The following is a 22045-nucleotide window of genomic DNA, read 5'->3' as shown; positions in this document are numbered from 1 at the left end:
ACAGACCAATCACAAGCAGTGAAATTGAAACTGTGATTAAAATTCTTCCAACAAACAAAAGGCCAGGACCAGATGGCTTCACAGGCAAATTCTATCAAACATTTAGAGAAGAGCTAACACCTATCCTTCTCAAACTCTTCCAAAATATAGCAGAGGGAGGAACACTGCCAACCTCATTCTACGAGGCCACCATCATCCTGATACCAAAACCAGACAAAGATGTCAGAAAGAAAGAAAACTACAGGCCAATAACACTAATGAACATAGATGCAAAAATCCTCAACAAAATACTAGAAAACAGAATCCAAGAACACATTAAAAGGATCATACACCATGATCAAGTGGGGTTTATCCCAGGAATGCAAGGATTCTTCAATATACGCAAATCAATCAATGTGATACACCATATTAACAAACTGGAGGATAAAAACCACATGATAATCTCAATGGATGCAGAAAAAGCTTTTGAGAAAATTCAGCACCCATTTACGATATAAACTCTCCAGAAAGTAGGTAGAAAGGGAACCTCCCAAGAACTGAATCACAGAGCTACTCTACACCTTTCACAAAAGACCCTTTTAAGAATTACTTAAGGGAAAACAGAAGTAAGAGGGCGAGAGAGAGAGTGCACATGCACGCGTGCATGTGTGTATGAAAGAGAGGGTGGAAAAGAACTGGAACAAAGCTCAGGACATGCAGTGTACCATGATATCTGAACAGACCTTTGTGCTCCACGTAATTCTGTTTTCTAAAAGCAGCTTCTGGTAGTCTGTTTTTCAAAGACGACACTTTCATTACATACTTAAAATCTAGTTCATGTGGTCTAAAAAACAAAATAACAATATCATGTAATGTAATAAACACTGAAACTACAGCTTCATAAGTTTTGGTTTTCTAATATAAAGCAAACAAAAATATTATAACCACAAAAAATTCTTAAATCTATAAACGCCAGATCAAATAATGTACATATTCATAAATATTATAGATTTTTGAGTATGTGACCTCATAAACCATGGTCTGCAAATGTGTTCACATTTTCTGAATGCATGCATTTCTGTTATAACCAAAATATCCAGACATGTGGAAGAATTATGCATATTGGAATGAGAATCTTCTAGAAATTACACTACGTAAGAACGTTTGATAATATGGGACTGCCGACCATGCAGTGCCACAGGATGAACCGCAGCCAGACTTGCATCATTTCCCCTGACTACCTTTTCCTTCTTTAAAACTCATTTTTAAATACTTGTAGACTTACAGATGCCTCCTTTCCCCCCAAATACTTCTTAATGTGTACCCTTAAGAAAAATATTTCTTTATATAACCACAAAACAATTAGCAAAAATCAAGAAATTAACAATGATACAGGACAATCTTTTAACCACAGACCTCATTCAAATGTTGCCAACTGTCTCACTAAGGTCCCTTGTAACAAAAGAAGGTACTTTTTTCTGGTTCAGGATCCAATCCAGGATGCTACATTGCATTTACGTATGTCTCTTTAGTCTCCTTCAGTCTGCAACAATCTCTTAGTCTTTATCTTCAGTGACCTTGATATTTTTGAATAATATAGACCATTTATTTTGCAGAATGTCCCTCAATCTGGGCATGTCTAACATTTCTTCCTGATTAGATTGGCAGGAGCACCACAGACTGATATCGTGTTATTCTCTGTGCATCATATCAGGAAGCACATGATGTTTATTCCTCTCCTGGTGACATTAACTTAACCACTTAGTGAAGATGGTATCTGTAGCTTCTTCCATTGTAAAGTCTTTATTTTTTCCTTTGCGAGATATGTAAATACCATCAAACTTTCACCTACTATATCAAGCCTCCATTGATTATTATGATGTTGCCAAAATGTGATTTCCAAATTCCATCACTCTTTCTATACCTATTAGTTGCACTCTATAGTGAGAAAGAACTTTCCCTTCTCTCCCATTTATTTATTCACAGAATCCTTAATTTATTCTATGGGCTAAAAATTCCCTCCCTCTTCTTAAAAAAGGCCAGTAGAAAGTAAATGATTTCTAATAGCACACCAGTTTTCATTTTATTTTTCAATTAAAGCATGTCTAACTTTCAACAGTTTTGGGTGCAAACTAAGAATAGATTAAACAAAAAGATATCACAAAATGCCCTTCACAGTTCTCTCTGCAGAAGCAAATACTGTAATTCATCATAATGTAAATACATGTAAAAGCTACTCTAATACTAGTCTAGGAAAATCATGTGAAAATTGAAAAACTAGATACTGCAAACCTTATAAAGATTCTAATAGAATTCAGTGGCTAGAATCTGTTGCAACTGTTATCTAGGCAAGTCCAATTTGTTTCTTGGGGAAAGTCAAACTTCTAGCATCTTAGCCTGAGCGATCATTCTCCCATAAATGGATTAAGATACTAAAATATAAAAAGTGATTTGTCAAAGATTATAAAACTAACTTATTTCAAGGCAACGGTCAGATTTATATCTGAATTTAGGTCTCCTGTGTCATGGCCCTGTGCTGTATACATCTCCCCAAGAGTAATCTAAAACCAAGTACAGTTGCTGTATTTCACACCAGTGCCAACAAGCAAGACCTAAAAATGAGAATCAAAAAATTATACAAGCATCAGTAAAGGCACTTATTCAATACTTACAGTTGTTTTGGAACCAATGTACCGTAAGAGGACCAAAGAGTTATATCACACATCAGACAGCCTTGAATAATTAATTTCCCTTTCCATGGATAGATGAGAACTGTAAGAAATGAGGGTAAGAAAGAAACTGATTATTTTATTTATGAACAAAACATTTACTTAAAGAAACAGCTAAAAGAACCAATTAAATAATTTCTTACCATCTTCTTTGAGTTCAAGTCTAGGGGGAAAAAAAAGAAACATATTTTATAAGAGCAAAGGAAAGAAATCCAGTAAAACAAAGTATGTACATAATTACTTACATGCTTTTATGATTATGAGCTGGTGCTGCCATTTTTTTAGGTTCCCTGTACTGAAAAGCTACAATCACATAAGGACAGATCTGTCTGGGTCGCTCAATAACAGTGCTGCCTGAAAGTTCATAGAGGTAATACTGAAAGAAGCAAAATAAGTATTATCAGGGTAATACTACAGAATTCCACGTGCATCAAGTTTATTTCAACCCTACCCAACCCCAAAATTTAACTCATTAGATTTAGAAATGATTTATTCCCAGGTGACTATACCTGATTCAGTTCAAAGGTGCGAAAATGACTTGTCTTGTGAGAAACCCTGTTAGTATTTACAGCCACGTGGCAATCATAGCCAGAAGATGGGCTGGTATAGTTAGTTGTATAATTCTCAGACACAAACTTGACTCTTCCCTAGAATGAAAATATTAAGACTAATCAAATGTTTTCAAATAGCAATAATCTTACTCTAGGATTTATTTAAAAGTAGCCTAATAAAGAACATATACACGTTTGCTGTCAAGGTCCCGCCTCTTCATCAACAGGACCACCAAAGGCAATACTAAGAAGACAAATGATATAAATGGTACTTCAGTGAGCAATCAAAACCTGTATCCTCTCTCCATTAAACAGCTTATGATGTTGGGCAGGGCTGGCTTCTAAGCAGTAAAGTAAGGAAGACTGAGAGCACATAGGCAAAAACTAAACAGCAGTATCCACCAGACAGGGTGGGATATGGGGGCACGAAACCAATGGCGAGGCACAATCTGACATAAACAAAAAATGTTTGTTACCTGAGCTGACAGGCACGTTGTCTGCGGCAGAACTACAGCACTTATCACAGAGCAGGAGAGGGAAGAGTAAGGGAGGGAAGCAGTGACTATGAGCCAATGCAATGCTACTTTCCCTCCAGTTCTTGGGGACAAGTTTTGGAATATGAAGAGTTCACACTCTTAAAAAAATCAGTAGTGTTAGGTTTATAACCAAAGAACTTAAGATAGTAGGAAAGCTAAAACAAAAACAAAACAAGACCACAGAATATGTCCTCAAAAAGCCCCCCAACCTCTAAAATTAGAGTTTTCCTACTATTTGAGTGAAAATTCTAATTGCGTGATTCATTTATACTGGACTATTTAAGGGCATTTAAACATTTCTGAGATCATCAGTTGCAGGTGCCCCATGAAACTGTGAACAAGGTCTCGATGTTTTAGGGGTTAAAAAAATATATAAAGGTTTCTCATTTTGACAATTTAAATCAATGAACGTTGCTTTCTAAATTCATCTCTTATAACTGAAATCACACTGCTTTATAAGCAGCTACCTGTTTTCTGTTATTTACTATTTAAAAAGTGGCATTGTGGGACAGGGTGAGAGGAAAGCTTTTCACTGAATACCTGTTGTATTATTTTGAAGCTTTTTTTTAAAAAACATATTCATAGATCATCTATAAAATGAATTTAAAAAAAGCTTTGTCCGTAAAGGAAAGCAAAAAGCAGTTATTTTTTCTGACTTTAGATAGCTGTCTTTGGCAAGGACTATGTGTAGCAAATGATCTGCAAAGAACATTATCACAGACTGATAATCTTTCATTTTTAAAAGAAAAATTACATAGAAGCACATTTAGTCTTTACCTTAATTAGATTAAAAATTACAACATAACCAGACTTCCCATGATACCAAGGTCTTGCATGAAGATAGTCTGAGTATTTGGAAATGTATACACCTATAAAAGTATAAAAATAGATTAATTTACACTTTAAAAAGATTATTTACACATGGGTTACCTTTAACTGAACAAGACAACACAAAAGACAAATAAATGCTAACATTAAAAAACTATTTTGAAACTGCTTACCTTTTAAAAACTATTTGAGATATTCTAAAGGTATGGAAACATTAGAGCTGAGATACAATACATCTGTTCGACAACCAATTTTCTATTTGGGTATGGTAAGTGAAAAGGGATAAGAGTATCACATTTTTGGAAAAGTCTTCGTGAGTCTTTTTTTTTTCCATGCAATCATTCAGTGAAAAGGCCTATAGTAATCTGATTCTCAAGTTATTTTTTGCAAAAAATCTCAGTAAGTACTCATATTTAAGAATGTGTGCTGAGGTCTACTACACTGCAGCTGTGTGCCAGGCAGCAGTGCCACAAAGGGAAATACAACGAGGTCCTGCCTTCAAGCAGCTTATTCTGCTGGGCTGTGAATTCCAGGGAGGCGGGGGTTATATTTGTTTTGTTCACCACTGTAGCCACATCACAGCCCACTGCAGCTTAATAGAGAAGTGAGTCTCAAGAGGGGAGAGACTCCTTTAAGTTACGACAGGAGAAGAGGATCCCCACACGGCAGCAGCAGTGAGAATAAGGAGGAAAGGACACATTTCAGAGATATTCCTGAAGTATCTCTTTTGAAATATAAAAGACAATGGTGAGGACATGGATATAGCAGACAGAGCAATAAACTTGTGGCCAGAAGATTGGGTTCCAGTTCCAGGTTTTTCACTTACTGCTAATAATAACCATGTGACTGAGGAGTATGTCACTTAAGCGGGCAGGGTGGGCATGAGTATAGATACATAAATCACAGGGTTCTCAGGAAGATTTAAAAAGATCCATAAACTTTTAAAACTATAATACACTACAGTAATATAAAGGATTACTTTTATACACAGAACTATCCATTTCTATTTGAGCCCAAAACTATAGAACACGCACAGGCAGTAGTGCTATTTTATTATTACCCCCAGTACACGTGATGAAGAAGATTGTGTATTTATAGGAGCAATCCAGCCTCTATCTACTCCACCACCCTACTGAAGCCAGCCTCTCAAACATCAACAATAAACTCATGCGATTGCAGTAAAGCACAAAAATGGCCTTAATTTTTAGAGATGTAAGCTGAGGTGTTTGCTTGTAATTCACTTTCACAATTTTCAGGAAAAAAAATTTTTTTAAACAAATGAAGAGAATAATGCAAAACATTATCTGTTAAATGTAGGTGATAGGTATATTATACTATGCTCTCTACTTTTTCTATGTTAGCATTTTTCATAATGAAAAGAAGCGGGGGTTAAAAAGAGTAGGGGAGAAGGAAAAATAGGTTTTAGGTAAACTGTTATTGGGGTTATGAACTTATCCCCTTTCATGTCCTTTAGAAGAGCTGAATATAAGTTTAAAAAAACATTTGTTTTACACAGAGTTACCATATGAGCCAGCAATTCCACTCCTAGGTATAAACCCAACAGAAATGAAAAAACATGCCCACATAAAGACCTGTACAAGAATGTACATAGTAGCATTTTTTATAATAGCCAAAAAGTAGAAACAATCAAATGTCCATCAAGTGCTGAATGGATAAAGAAAATGTGGTACAGTGGAATATTATTCAGTCAAAAAAGGAATGAAGTACATGCTACAACATGGATGAATCTCAAAAACACTAAGCTAAGTAAAAAAGTTAGTCACAAAAGGTCATATACGATTCCATCTACATGGAATGTCTGGAATAGGCCAATCCATAGGGGCAAAAAGTAGAGTACTGGTTGCTTAGGCTGGTGGGAGTGGGGAGTGACTGATGAAAATGGTCTAAAATTGATTGTGCTGATGGCTGCATATTCATTTTAGTGAATATGCTAAAAAAAATTGTATACTTTCAACAGGTGAAATGAATGGTATGTGAATGTTATCTCAATAAAGTTGTTATTTAAAAGAAATGGTCAGCAGGAATGTAGCCATGAAGCCCAGTAATCCTTCTCAGTGCTTATCTCCAACTTCTGTAGCATCTGACACTGCTAACACCCCTCCTTACAGCCTTCTGTTCTCTGTGAAACTCCACCTCCTGATTCTTCATCCCCTGGACTGCTCTCAACTCCCTCTTCCTAGTCTTGCCCCAGGGCCCCATCCCTTGCTCCCATAACCACCTGAAAGTTCTGCTCTTGCCATCTTTGCTGCCCCATGTAACAATGTTTTTGGCTTCAACTAACACCCACCCGCTGCCACCTTGAACCCCAACCTCCAGTTCTAATCCCTTTTCCAACTATTTTTACCACCAGCAGGACAGCTTTCAGAAACACTTATGACCACCTCATTATTTCTCAAATTTAGCTCACTGAAGTAGTAGTGTTCATTTAGGTGTAAGCTCCAAGCTAAGCACTTGACACAGTCTCATGTAATCCTCACAGCAAATCTAGATGATAGTTTTATCTATTTTACAGATGAGGAAAGTGAAGCTTAAAGAAATTAGTGCTAATCCGCATTCTTGACAATAAGATTACCTTTCTCGTTTAACTCAACAGCTTCGCTACAATTTCCTCTCCTCCGTGTCTCTCCTCTACTGACAATATCAATGCAGTGTAAGTTACCTTATATCTGATTCTTTCCTTTCTGTTACTCCTCACATTCCACAGTTGCCAAGGTGCGTCAGTTCCATCTATTATGTGTTCCTAACTGCCATTATGATAATTCCGAAGAAATCCTCATTAGCCCCAGATGACTGCACTAAACTCTTGGCACTGAAAGATACCTTCAGTACCTTTTCTAGTCCAACCATCCTTTTAAAAAAGATAACTCCTATTAGAAAACCTTAAGTCTTAGATTCAAAGCTCATTTATATGTTTAAAGGTCTGCTTCCAAAGATTACTATTTATCATCAATGAAACTAGCATTTAACATAGGTATCTTATGTAACTAACTAAACCCCACTTCACCTTGTAAAAGAGATTCCTTTTCCTTACAGACGTACCTTTCCCTGGGTCACCCAGAGTGGTGATAGCACTGCTGCCAACACAGAGTCCACGCTGACATACCAACTTTGCCTTAAACAAAAGATCGTACTTTGCTTATCATATCGTTCTTGGGAGGGTCAATGAAATAACTCTATAATCTATATACAAACTTTCAATACAGAATCTGTACATTGTATGCATTCATGGCACAAAGTAAGCTTATGTAAGGCAATTGTGTTTTAGTTAATATTAACAGTTCAAACTTTTTCGTGAAATTTTATTATTCCTGTTAACAAAAATGTCACCAGCAAAACCAAATTAAACAAGCTCACAGATAAGTCCTCTCTTGAAGATTTCTTTTTCAATTACAGCTTGGGAATCAGTAAATTTGAAAATGTCTTATCCGCAAATGCTTTTTTTTTTTTTTTTTTTTGGGGTATGAATCCATAACATATCTTATTTGGAAGTTAAATAAACTCTCTAGTATTACTATATAATCCATAAGTTATATGGTAATGTTAATTATTCTTTAGCAAATCTATCCCTGTTCTTTAAAAATCATGACCTCAACCGAAATACTACCTTTGAATTACTTTAAGTTGGATTATAGATCTCTAGCATTGCTGAACTGTATCTCGAAGCCACACACATCTCTGGAGACATACCTGCACACAGCAGTTTCCTTCTCCACAATTTAGGTACAACCAATAATATGGATGTTCAATTTTCAAAATAAGGCATGAAACAATTCCAAGTAACTAGAATGCTGAACGTGTTCATCTTGTCCCCAAAATCATGTAATTTAAACTTGAAAAACCTCCACAAGAAATAGAAAATATCTATCTAAACAATGATCGAGAATAGAAAATATCCATTCACTCCATTAAAAGTCATTATTAATACTTAAGAAATCTGTATTAATCAAAATCTCACCACGAGCTTACAAATGTATTCAAGATAAAACTAAAGAAAACCTATGGAAAGTTGTAGAAATCCAATCTCTTTCATGACAAGCTTTCACTGTCATTTACATTGCCACCAAACTAACAAAAAAGACTGATGAACTGGTAATCTTACAAACTTTATAGACCTAAAATACCAATATTTAACTTTAATGATATAATTAATTTTGTACATTAACATCACAAAATTACTTTTCTAAGATCGAATTCCCTTACCTGATTTTCAGTTTCAAACAGAAGAAATCCGTAAGTTTCTTGAAGTTCTTCGTGAGTATAGTTACTTGCTTTTTTTTCTTGGTAAAAAGTTTTGTACTGTATAAGGAGAGAATAATCAAATGTTATAAACATGTTATTTTGCCTTGAAAATTAATTTTTAAAAATGCATCATCTGAATTCCTCCTGCTAAAAGACTAATGAAATTTATTATTTTTCTATTCCGTAGAATATATTATAATTACCTTTCAAGTGACTATTTCCAAGGATCTTTTATTTCAGCTGAAATGTGATAGCTAAAAAGAACTAGGCTTATATATCAAAAATAATGGGTCTATTTCTTTAAAACTAAAATAAAACGAACACACAGACACAGTGTGTACCAAGTACCTCACCTCATTTAAGAAAATGTCATTTTTCACCAAAGTCACTTGACTGTACTGAAAACCATGCTCAGATGCAGAGTCCAAGTAAGAAGTATGGAGAATTGAAACTGCCCTCTGGAAGAGAGAGTCTGAACTCAAGGACACTGTCTCAAAAACTGTAAAACACAAACAAAAATAATGCAACTGTTTAAGATAACCAAAGGATGGGGAAAAGTGGCACACTAAATATCACTGAATACTGATACAGGAAATATATCATCTATGATAATAGGAAATAATCATCTATTTCCTTCCTGTATAATTAGGACATTTACAATGTGTTTTGGCTACCATATCTGGACTATCTTAAAAGATCTCACATGTGAAAATAACCTAAATGGATTATAACTGAGGGTGAATTACTTTTAATGCAAGAAAAAAATCCCTTTTGGTTTAAAGCTGGGTGCTGTAACCATACTGGGTAAAAGCAGATGCAACTGTAGTGTCAAGTTGGTGGTCAGCAACTGCTTAGACCAATGCTTCTCATTCTTAAATTTTTTTAAACCTAAGCCACATTTTGATAAACTTACCCTTCCTGTCTTCTCACCAAATCCCCAAGGAAGTCTGTTAGGTTCCTTGGAAGGAGCCTACTACTGCACACTCAGCAAACACATTAGAAATCATATTTCTTTGGGGCTTCCTCACCAGCCTGTACATGTCTATTAAAATTTACTTCTTATGGGCTGTATTATAAAATCATCATTTTACAAAAATAAAACTTTATTACTTTTTTTGAAAGTGCTTTTTTCAAACCATACCCATGTGTTATCCCAAAGATGTTGGTATACCCCTCCCATGAGAGGCATGTTTCCTAATTGAGAACTACTGACTCAATCCAGTAATTCTCTTGATTGAGCCCTTGTGTCTTTTGATTTTACCAGTCCTCACTTAGCAAGAACTGAGCCTAATGAGTTCTCATAACATTTAACTATTTGATTTGTTTACTCCTTTCTATTTATATCCTCTCTATTCTCTTTAACAAGGTTGGGGGGAGGATACACACTGATTATTTGTAAATAATAGAATAATTTATGTAAGACTGGAAGTTTGGGCCTTACAGTATAAATAAGTACATTAATATGGCTTCCTACTTATACCAGGACTCTGCCAATTACACTAAAGTTCAAAAGTTAAAGAAAACATAAGCTTTTTAATTAAAATTAATTTATGAACAACAGATTAAAAAACCCTAGACTATTACAGAAATCAAAACAAACATTTCAGTAAAATTAATTTGGACTAAACTGTCCTAATGCTTCAATTCCCAAGGTAATTTAAAAATGATTTTGATAACAATACTTCATAGTATCAAAAATAAAAGATTATAAATAGCAAGGAAAGAAAGAAAAGAGGATGAAAAAACTTAATATTCTGAAGTTGGCACATCTGATCTATATCGATTGTATCTTACTTTTATTTTTCCTCAGTTTCACCTTCTCTCTTTCAATATCAGTATACCAGTGCTGTGAAAAATATGGATATTCTAAAGAGATTCAAATAGCAAAACACCAGTGATAACAATTAAAAAATTATGGCTTTCTTTAGCTACTTCCTCAAAACAAACTGGGAAGCCTATGCACTTGCAAACTCCTTTTACAAATAATCTGTAGAGCTAGCTCAAATGCAAATCAGGATTCCTTTAAAAATTATAATTTTGGAAACCTAGTATTTAATTTTTTTAAAAGGCAATATAATATTTAAAGAATCTAATTATACTATGAGGCTCAATATTTGTGAAAGATGTTGCTTACAAGTGAAAGAAATAAAAGTTGTCATAGCTTTGGAAATGACCAATCTATGATTATCAACTTCCCTAAATTCTGCAAGACGTTAATAGATTTTAAGTTTCAGAAGTACTGAATACTACATATATCCCCAATTTTGAGCGTCAACGCACAATAATAAACTGAAAACTGTGAGAAATAATGCAATTTAAAAAACCCTATCTAATACAATGTGGGGAGTACTGCTCCCAATAAAGCTAGGACTAATGGTAATGATTTAAAATAAACAAGGAGGAACAAGTAAGAAATGACTTATTTTGTACTTTTATACTGTAACTTCTAAAACTATTTATTTATGGTTAAAAATGCTTCCTTTTTATGTCAGCACTCTCCAAATAGCCATATGTTAGAAAAGTAATAATTTTACAGTTGGCAGAAGGAAAAGCATATCAAGAGAGAAGTTAGTGGAAAACCACAATAAACCCTGAATCTTTCATGACTTCATAATAAATGACCTCAATTATACTCTCAAGAAAGCACAAGTTTCCTGCTCTATAATTAAGGAGATAATGAGAATGTTATTGATAAATCATTTGACATTGTCTCTTTCCATACAATGCGCTTTCATTTAACCACCTAAAACAAATGTACAAAACGAGGAGCATTAAATAAATGGATAGTTTCATTTTTTGCTGAGCAATGCACATGCTCTAGTTAAACATTCAAGATGATCAGAATATTAAGAGAAAGAAGAGGGGGCTATTCCACAAAGAAATCTAAAGCAACATCTAAGAAGGTAACTTGAAAAGTACCTGTCTGTAAAGCATAAAGAGTATCCCTTACGGTTTAAGTGACCAACAGAGAGCACATGGAAAAAACTGAAGTTCAATCAAAATGGCTCTGAAAACTGAGTTAATATTCTTTCCTGTAGCACCTGGCTTTGGGCACGTTTCTCTGCCATTTGTGGATTGGATCTTAAAAGTTAGGTCAAGCTTGGGTTTCCCTGGTGGCACAGTGGTTGAGAGTCCGCCTGCCGATGCAGGGGACACGGGTTCGTGCCCCGGTCCGGGAAGATCCCACATGCCGCAGAGCGGCTGGGCCCGTGAGCCATGGCCGCTGAGCCTGCACATCCAGAGCCTGTGCTCCGCAACGGGAGAGGCCACAACAGCGAGAGGCCTGCGTACCGCAAAAAAAAGTTAGGTCAAGCTTGACACAACAAGTTGGATTCTGCTCAAAGCGCCCTGCATCAATCTCCCCCATCTCAAAATCCATGACAGGGATACTGAGTGTCTGATTTCGGGACACTTTTTTCTCTCTTTACAACTTCTAATAAGAGAGATAAAAAAATTATAAACCAGTTTCTGATGCTATACCACAGGTATCTATTTTCCATTCTATAAGCATCTGGTCTGAAAGCAAATAATGAGATGAACAAACGTCAACAACTTAGGGGTCACAGTAATCTAACAGAATCTAGCCACTTCTACATCTCCCCCAGACTTACATGACCACAACTCATGTTTGTGAATTAAGCAATAGCACTTATCAAAGACAGAAACACTAAGAACCCAACAATATGTGCCATTAAAGGCCCTTATTAGTAGAATGCAACCTACACCTTTTAATACTCTCCATGCCTATATACTTTATCTCCTCTAAGTAGGTCATTTGACAGTTGCTGAAGGAACAGCCCATTCTTTAATCACCTAATCCTAAAATGTACTACCCTTACCTTTAAGATATCAAAGGACTGCCAGTTTAAGATATATACAACTTTTTTAGAACACAATTTGGCAGAAAGTAACAAAAACTTAAATGGGCATGGCATACCAAATAACCATTCCATTTCTGGGAATCTATTCCTCAGAAATATTAGCATAAGTGCAGGGGTTGTATGTACAAGGGTGTTCCATGCACCAACACCTATAACAGCAAAAACACTGGAGACAACCTAAATTGCCATCAATAGGGAAACACCTTGCAATTACTAAATAAAAACAAAGTAAATCTGTATATACTGACGTACAAAGATATCTATTGTATACTACTGAGTGAATAATATGTATTATATGTCATTTTGGTAAAAAAAACCATAAAAAATTATGTGTTTGGAAGTATACAGAAAAAGATGTAGAAAGATGGGAAATCCAACCGTTAACAGTATATACACCAATGGTGATTGGAGAGTGGACAAAAAGGAGAACTTATACTTTTACCTTATATATATCACTACAATTTAGATTTTTCTTACATAAGCATGTATTACTTCTACTATTTGAAATATCTCAATTTAAAATCAAGTAAAATAAATCATAATTTCAAAGAAATACAAATACAGGAGTGTGACAATTTCTCTTGAACACACACACCTTTTCTGATGCAATTTGCAAACTTAATCACCTATCAATTTTGGACTAATAATTATAAGAAATCTGTAGCTACTGGAAGTTATAATTTTTTAAAAAGTCCTTTCATTTTACACAATCTAAATTGAAATCTAAAAAACTGTACTGTGCAACTTTGGATTCATTAGTAATAGCTTATAGCATTTAGTTTAATACCCACTCTTCTCTGATATGAACCTTGTCTTGGTCTTCTCTAACAGGGAATGTAGCTGGGAGGGTGGTCTTAATTCATTTTCACCAAGTATACCCCCAGAATTCTTGACATAGTCCTGTTCTCTGCTAATGTCATAAATGCTAAAATGAAAAAAGAAAAAATTAAATCATAAAGTGAATAGTTCTATTTCAGGCATATCTACTATATAAATAAATGTTTACTGAGCATCTAGTTTGCATTAGGTACAATTTTGTAATGTTTCCCTTCTTTGTCAAGTCTCCAGAGCTAAAGGCTAAATTTGCTGTATAAGAAGTAGTAACACACATAAATTGAAGTGGTTTTCCCCCAATTATTTAATTTCTAAAGAAAATTTTCTTCACAGAGATAAACAGGAATCAATTTTGCCTCATTGAAAAAAAACTTTCAAAATGCACAGATTATAGAACCACACCCACGTTCTACTGGTTGGAAATAATAAAATCAAATAGAACACAAATAAAACCTCTCCCCACCCCTAAATAAGTAATAACAAAACATTAAACAAAACTATTAGTGATGACTACTATGTATCTAGTACTATGTTATACCCTGGATTTTATCAAGACAAACGAGAAAAAGTCTCTATAATGAAAGTGTCCGGGTGGCCTGGAGATCTTAGAATGTGCTCACAAAATACTCCTAGAGTGAGTGTGTGACCTTTGGAAAGCAAGGGCTGTATCTCCTGGTGACAGTGGTCTCAAAGAGGAAAGCAGAGCTGGAAGTAAAGACCCTCCCAAACCAGATTACACTTGCAACTTAGAAAAGGAGTAGCAACAAAGGCACCATATTTTTAAAAACAATCCTCAGCTTCAGGAGCAGAGGAGGGAACCCTTAAGCCTGAAAACTGCTCTGTTGCATCCCTACACTGGGCTCAAACACATCTTCAGAGCTAGAATAAGATGAAGGCAGGGAGAGTGCATCTTTTCCTTTGTCCTTGGTGAGAAAGCTTTCCCAGAATTCTCTCTGCAGGCACCCCATTCTCACCTCATTGGCCAGAACTGAGTCACACGTTTATTCCTAAAACAATCACTAACCAAAGAGAGTGGAATTACCATAATGAGCTTAGAGTAACTAATAGTCACACAGCCCCCCACTCTCACCCGCCCAAACTGCTCCTGAAGCATGGGATCACCCCAAAAGCTAGACAAAATTGTGGTTTGGGGGAAGGGAAGAAAAAGGGAGGTGATTACTGGGAAGGCAGTCAACAACATTATCACACTAAGGTCTCAACAAGTTAGTGGTAGGTCTGCACTAGAATCCTGGTCTCCTGAATCCCAATTTAATTCTCCCCTCTTGACATAATGAATGATATAATCAATATTGCTACTTTTTCTAAAGAATCTTAAATATATTCACACAGTTCTACCTCAAATCCTTTTTGAAAAAAGGTGTACTATTATAAACCTATACATGCTATTTTTTGTAAAGTATACTGAATTTCTCAAATAATGAACTGCTTGCAGTTCCTCATGTGTATCGTGTTTCCACCTCTGCATTTGCTATTTCTATTGCCCTGAAAATGTTTACACTAGTGCCCTTTTTTGGCTTATCATTTGAATACTTACTTAGATTTCAGGTATCAGTACCTCTCTGAAACCTTTCATGACATATCCCATCTCAATGACACTGGCTGTTGGTATCACTGGGTACCCACTGTATCATGTTCCAGATTCTCCCACATATTTATAGTACTGATTTCGTTATAGATTTTTCTCCCTACCACTGGATTAGATGAAAAACTTCCTTGACTGGACCTTTATTTTCTAAATACTTTCTCACTCTTTTCGTCTAATTGTTGTGGCTATTCTATTTTTTAGGAGAGTTCTTCAGCTTTATTATCTAATCCTTTCCTGCTTCCTGAATAATTTCTCTCCCTTTTTAAAAAATAGAATCTCTTCTTTTACGTAAGTTGTATTTTCTCTTTTCTTTTTAAAGATACCACAGTTTACAGATACTTCTATTTCTATTCCACCCATATTCCTGCCCTGAGAAGTACTTGGTACCTCTAAATCCTGAGCCTTTTCCAGATTCTGTGGAGGGAATTGGCTTGCTCTTGTTGGCTTACCTCTCTTCAGCCTTCAGCATTCTCTAATCCACTAAATCATTTAGTAATTGACCACCTTCTTTTGTAGTTTCCCAAATACTGATTTCATTTATCTTCTCCTTTCTCACTCTCTTGATCTTTGTGGATTTATATCTTTACTCTTTTACTATAATCTTAGTGGAATTTCCAGAGGAGTGTACAACTGGAGGTGTCACAGACATAACTGAAGTGTCTACTTAATGTAAGTCTTAATTTCTTCAATCAAAAAATGTGCAATATACCACCTACCATGGTAGCTACTATCACCATTATTTTTATTTTAACTTTTATAATTATGAAGACCTCATTTTATTTACTTATGTATTTATCACAGAAGTAATTACATATCAAATCTTCAACAAATATTAATTTTAAAAGAATTAATTTTTAGTGTGTATTAACGCAATAACCATTTACTCAAATACATGAAAAGAACAGTCAAAGTAGATCTTCAATGATTTCTTTCAGAGTATTTATCATGGTTTATAATTACATAATCATAATTATTTCACTAATGTCTATTTACCTAATAAACCAAGCCTTATGAGGACAGGAATCATGTCTGTTTTGTCTACTTGTGATTACCCAGCATCAGCCCAATGCCTGGCACGCAGTGAATGTTCAGTAAATATGTATTTGATAATTAAATGAAAGAATAATACTTATGCAATTTAATCTGTTCCAAAACTCAGAAAAAGAGCTTCCCAATTTTTTTTATAAAGCAGTCAAATGCTAACACCAAAATCTGACAAAGAAAATACTAAGAAAGGAAACTATAGATCTATCTCATGAATATTGATACTAAAATCCTAAAATATATGTATTGGCAAAGAGAATCCATCAGGACACTAATATAATAACAGAAGTCAATTAAGGTACATTTTAGGAATGTATGAATTGGTTCAATAAATAGGAAATCCATAAATTTAACTAACCACATTAACAGGTCAAAGTTATCATGAGGGGCTGCTGGAACATGGGATGAGGTAGGAGAGCCACATGTCAGACTGTCCAAAGGAAGTTACTATATACTTCTTTCCAAACAGATGACTTAGATAAGTTTTTGTTGCTGCACAGTATTTTTTCATTTATGTAGTATTATTTTGGCCATACTTAATCTACAAAACAAATTGATGCTCCCAAATAAAAGAAAGCTGTTCATTTAATGTAACACAGAAAAAATCCTACCATAAGTTGTTTAGGGGAAAGAAAAGCTGATAACAAAGGAGAAGTATGTATATATATATATACACAAAGTCTTAAGAACATATACTATGATTTAAACAATGGTCATCATCTGTATAATGCTTATCAATATCTGATGTTTTTCTTGTTTATTTGATTATGCTCCCACCACTAGATTATTAGCTTCATGAATACAGGAATTTATCCTTTTCCATGCTGTACCCCAGTGCCCAGAACAGTGCCTGGTACACAGTAAGGTTTCAATACACATTCATGTATTGAATGAATCAATCCATATTCCAAATCACTTCACTTCTCTACTTAAACCCTTAGCGGCTTCTCGTTGCCCCCCAGAATACAACACACACTCCCTGCCATGGCCCTGTGAAATCTGACCCCTGCTTGCTTCCTCCACCTCACCTGATCCTCCCTCCTCTGGCTTACTACTACGGTCCAGCTACCCTGGTCTTTCCATTCAAGCTCTTTGCTCTTTTCAGGCCTTTGCACTTGCTGTTATTTCTGACTGAAACGCTCGCTCTCCTGTTTTGCCCTTGGCTTAGCTCCCTCTCTTCTTTTAGTGAAATCTCAAGTTATTCCCTCAGATAAACCTCCTCTGATCACCCCACCTGAAGTAGGTATTTTCTTTAAATCACTCATTACAACATACAGCTATTTTGTCAATTTACTTTTGTGTGTGTGTGTGTCCATCTTTCCCAGCAGAATGTAAGGTCCATAGAGGCAAATACTCTTTGTCTTGCTCACAAAGCCCTTCAGTACCCAGCAGAGCTCCTAGTACCACAGTACTCAACGCTCTACCAAGTTATCTTTGGGTAGGTCAAGTACAGGTAATTCCTGTTTCATTCTTTTTACAGCTTTATGTATTATCTGAAATTTTACGTAAGCATAAATATAATCTGGGGAAGTAAAGCTATTTTCATTTTGTAAAAAAAGATCTTCCATGGCCCTACGTAGTAGCAAGTTAGTTTTTAAAATGAACACAAAGTAAATGAATGGAAATAACATTTCCCATAAGCCAAAACAGTAAGAGACCCATAAGATAAAGCTTCTCTATTAAAAAATACTACAGAATGAGAAATGTATGATTTTTATAACAATTTTTAAGTTCTTAAAAATTTTTAAACTTTAAATTTTTAAAATTTCTTAAATTAAAAAAAGTCTACCACGTACAAAAGTTTAAATGTTTTCTAATGTCAAGATAATCACCCACAGAAAGAATAAAAACCAAGATACCCTTGCTATTATTTGAAGTGCAAAAGTCCATTTGGAATCACTGCTTTACAATTCAAAAGACTTCCTAAAATACTGTACACACACAGAAGTCTACACACACAGAAGAGTTGTAAAGAGTGATGCCATCTCTCTGGCAGTTCGGCAAGGGTTTCTCCACTCCACCCTCGCAGAATCCCATGAGTCAGGAGGCAAAGGCGCTCCGTAAACCCTTAAGTACATAAAACCGTTTGTTCACCACCTACCTCGGCGGCCCCACCAAAGTTTCACTCCCTAAAGCCCCCTGAAGGTGGGACACCCAGTCCGTCCCTTCTCCCAGTCTCCTCGTCACCCAGTTCTCTGGCAGGCAGCTCAGCGGCCAGGTGGGAGGCCCCAGACGCAGGTGTCTCCAGGAGCCCCTGGCTGGGTGGGGGTTAGAGCCGGCCCCTCCTCCTCACCTCATGGTGTGTGGCGGAGGGGGCTGTCCCTCTGCCCAGCTGGCCCCTCCGGCCCCCTCCCGCCAGCGAAAGCCAGTGTGGCGGGGGCGGCGCGGGTTGTGCCTTTAAAAGTCAACGAGGGCGGGTGGCGAACCGCGAGCCGCGCACACGCGCACAGCCAGGTAGCCTGGCTGTGCGCCGGGTCGGGGAGCCGCAGTCTGGTCCGAGGGCTGGACAAGCAGAGTGTCCTCAGTTCCCTGTTTCTGACGTCTCCCAGTACTCCTAGGTGGACAGTTTTATTGTTATTTTACAACGATCGCTCCAAGCTTCAATTCCCTCGAAGGTCTTGCCTGCAGATTATTCAGCAACCATTCTGGATTGCAAATCCTAGACCTAAGCCGAAATCCACGTCTTTTCACCACAGTGACCCCAAGTTATTCTAACTCACCGCTGCTATAAAGCTTTCCCATTATTGTCTAGTAAATTCGCTGATTATAGTTTCATGGGGCTTTGCTGTGTAATTTACAAAAAAAAAAGGTCTACTGAATATGGTTTTGGATACTCCATATATGCCCAGGAGATGCTGATACCAGCACCCAGGGTTGGGATGGGGTGCTTGTCCCTCCCACTAAGCCACACAGCCTTAACAAAACTCATGAAAAATAAAGTTGGAGTGTGTGTGTGCGTATGTGCGTGTGTGCGTGTGTGTGCGTGTGCGTGTGCGTGTGCGTGTGTGTGTGTGTGTGGTGTTTGGCCTGATCTAAGGACGTCTTTCCTTTTGGCTTATGTTTTAACCAAGTAATCTAAGACATCCATACGCATTTCCTGGACCGTATCTGCACTTGCTAGCGGAAAACTAATCAGGAGCTCCTAGAGAATCATTGCCGCTATGGTATTGTACAAATAGAAAACATACAGGAAAACCTTAACTCACAAAGGAAATTACTTAAATTCATAAAGAATCATGTAGATTAATTACTATTTAAAATAGCAAAATCACTTTGCATATTTAACATATGCAATGGGAGAGCAACTGCCTTCTTTTTAAAAACTTTAAAAAATTATTTCCATTGCTGGGGGAAAATTGGCTGCGGGTGGTAGTGGTGTGATGAATTGGGAGATTGGGATTGACATGTATACACTAATATGTATAAAATGGATAACTAATAAGAACCTGCTGTATAAAAACATAAAGAAAATTCAAAAGTAAAATAAAAATTATTTCCATTGCTAAAAATCCCTTTGTACTATGATTTTTTCATTTAACTGTGGCTTACTTTTAGACTTAATATTCAATTTTTGAAGATTGTTTTAACATTTTCAAAATCCATTTCTACTATAAAAAAGATCTCTATATATCAGACAGATGCTTATAATCTTATATCATATTTTGTTTTCTTTCTTGCTATGCTGTGTAAAAAGTCAACAGATTCTTTGGAGAACATACTTTCCATATTCAAGATTATGCACTTTTTATTAGAATCACTTCGAAGTTTATATGGTGCCATTTTCAGACATCTGTATAAAGGAACCGGCCTTTGTTCTGGCTCATCAAACCACGTTTACTAATTTGTGCTTCAGCATCAAACTATCAGCCTCCAATGAAATGGCTGCATTAAACACATTACTGTATTTATACACTACAAAGATACTGTTAAGTAGTTTTGTCCTTCTTACAAGAAAATCCTAAGACTAAATTTCTCTCAGGGTCAATTACATTTTAAGACCTGCTTTAGATTATTTTGATTATCACATATAACAAAAGGGAAAGTGACATCTAATCCATACCATAACAATGATTTTTTTTTAATCACCACCACCCCTAGATATATCCCATCACAAATGCCCTGGGCAGAGAATAGGCCTATGTACTAAAGGTGGCTCATAGAGAAGTGGAGGATAACCACAGGGTGAAGCAGGTGCTTCAACTGGTCAAAACAGGCCTCAGGAGTTGGGGTCTTGAATATTTAATGAGGGAGCAGGTGTACCCAAAGGTTCTAAACAGGGTCTATTTCACCGTACCAAGGAGGGCAGAGTCTTTAACATAGAATATTACCAAGGGATTTAGTTATCCAATTAAGTGTTACTAAATTCTTAAGAAAAAACAGAAAGTATGCCCCAGACACTTCTTAGAAAATTCATAAATAAAAAGAGGCCAAATTTAAAAACAAAAGGCCAATTGAGTTAAACAATAAAAACCAAAAGCTAGTTCTTTTTTTAAAAAAAAAGATTTTTTTTAATGTGGACCATTTCTTGAAAAAAACTTTACTGAATTTGTTACAATATTGCTTCTGTTTTATGGTTTTTGTCCCCCCACCCCTGCCAGCCATGAGGCATGTGGGATCTTAGCTCCCCCACCAGGGATTGAACCCACACCCCCTGCATTGGAAGGTGAAGCCCTAACCACTGGACCACCAGGGAAGTCCCCAAACTGGTTCTTTTGGAATAAGTAACCTTTAGCAAATATAATCAATAAAGAGAAAAAATTAAATATCAACAAAAGAAGGCTAACCACAAATACAGGGAAAAATTTCGAAAATAATAAATTATCACACACTATACCAATAAATTTGAAAATTATAAAAATATAATTTACTAACATTGGTCTAAGTGGAAGAAACATCTGAATAAACCAATTATGATGAAAAAACTGAAAGAGTAGTCGCAGTCCTACTCCTCTCAAAAGACCAGTTCCAGAGTTTTATTGTCAAGGTTCACTTTTCACTTATCAGATTATTAAAAATCCATGAGTTTGGCAATGCAGTCTGTTGGGGAAACTGTGGGAAACAAAGGAAAAGAAAAGCAAAAGACCAGGAGAAAATATTTACTATGAAGGTTATAAAAGATTTATTTATACATTAAGACAAACAGATCAATAGAACATAAAAATGGAAATTCACAGTTTAGGAGTTATGAATAAGTCAATAAACACATTTCAAAACACCTCCAATTTACAGACTTAAAAAAGCCAAATAAACCCAAGCAAGATAAATATAGATACAGTGAAACAGCAGAAAGCTAAAAACAAAGGGAAAAATATTAAAGCAGCCAGAGACAAGGAACTGAAAGACTGACAGGTGACTTTTCAATAGCAATAATGGAAACCAAAAGACAGAGGAATGAGATCTTCAAATTGCTACAAGAAAATAACTGCCAACCTAAACTGCTATATTTAGCAAAAACATCTTCCTTAAGTGATGGTGAAACAAAGACATTTTCAGGTAAACACAAACTAAGAAAGTTCATCTATTCTAAAGGATAGACTTTAAGCAGAAGGAAAATGGCCCTAGGTGGATGGTCTAAAAGATAAAACAATCAATGAATAATAGAGAAAGTAGCAAAAATGTGGGAAATATAAAAAAGGACTGACTGCAAGACACAATAACAATTCTAAACAGGTCTCCTTCTGTCTTATAAGAATATTAAAAAAAAATTAAACTACATAATAATAACATGTTAAGTCATGAGGGGCTGAATAAAATTAAACTACTAAGGTTCTTGTATTATCTAAGAGGAAGGTAAAGA

At 35.8% G+C, this 22045-nt stretch overlaps 1 protein-coding gene across 3 annotated transcripts in view; it reads right to left on the bottom strand.

The window, feature by feature from the left end:
• TASOR2 (transcription activation suppressor family member 2) overlaps positions 1-22045 on the bottom strand; it is a 66928-nt gene that overhangs the window by 35683 nt on the left and 9200 nt on the right. Inside the window, exons 2-12 of one of the 3 annotated variants that reach the window (XM_019933205.3) lie at positions 21121-21297; positions 13556-13689; positions 9237-9382; positions 8845-8940; positions 7684-7756; positions 4573-4664; positions 3218-3355; positions 2954-3084; positions 2852-2871; positions 2652-2751; positions 723-823 (exon numbers count right to left, since the gene is read on the bottom strand). In XM_019933205.3, the coding sequence (XP_019788764.2) occupies positions 723-823; positions 2652-2751; positions 2852-2871; positions 2954-3084; positions 3218-3355; positions 4573-4664; positions 7684-7756; positions 8845-8940; positions 9237-9382; positions 13556-13689; positions 21121-21143 (1054 nt within the window). In that variant the 5' untranslated portion in view covers positions 21144-21297. Of the gene's footprint in view, positions 1-722; positions 824-2651; positions 2752-2851; positions 2872-2953; positions 3085-3217; positions 3356-4572; positions 4665-7683; positions 7757-8844; positions 8941-9236; positions 9383-13555; positions 13690-21120; positions 21298-22045 lie in introns of those variants that run through there. The other 2 variants (XM_033852316.1, XM_073801506.1) reach the window with 2 other exon arrangements.

The sequence above is a fragment of the Tursiops truncatus genome, chromosome 2, assembly GCF_011762595.2.
Source record: "Tursiops truncatus isolate mTurTru1 chromosome 2, mTurTru1.mat.Y, whole genome shotgun sequence".
In the NCBI taxonomy this organism is placed as follows: Eukaryota; Metazoa; Chordata; class Mammalia; order Artiodactyla; family Delphinidae; genus Tursiops; species Tursiops truncatus.
This window is presented reverse-complemented; position numbering and strand designations above follow the sequence as displayed.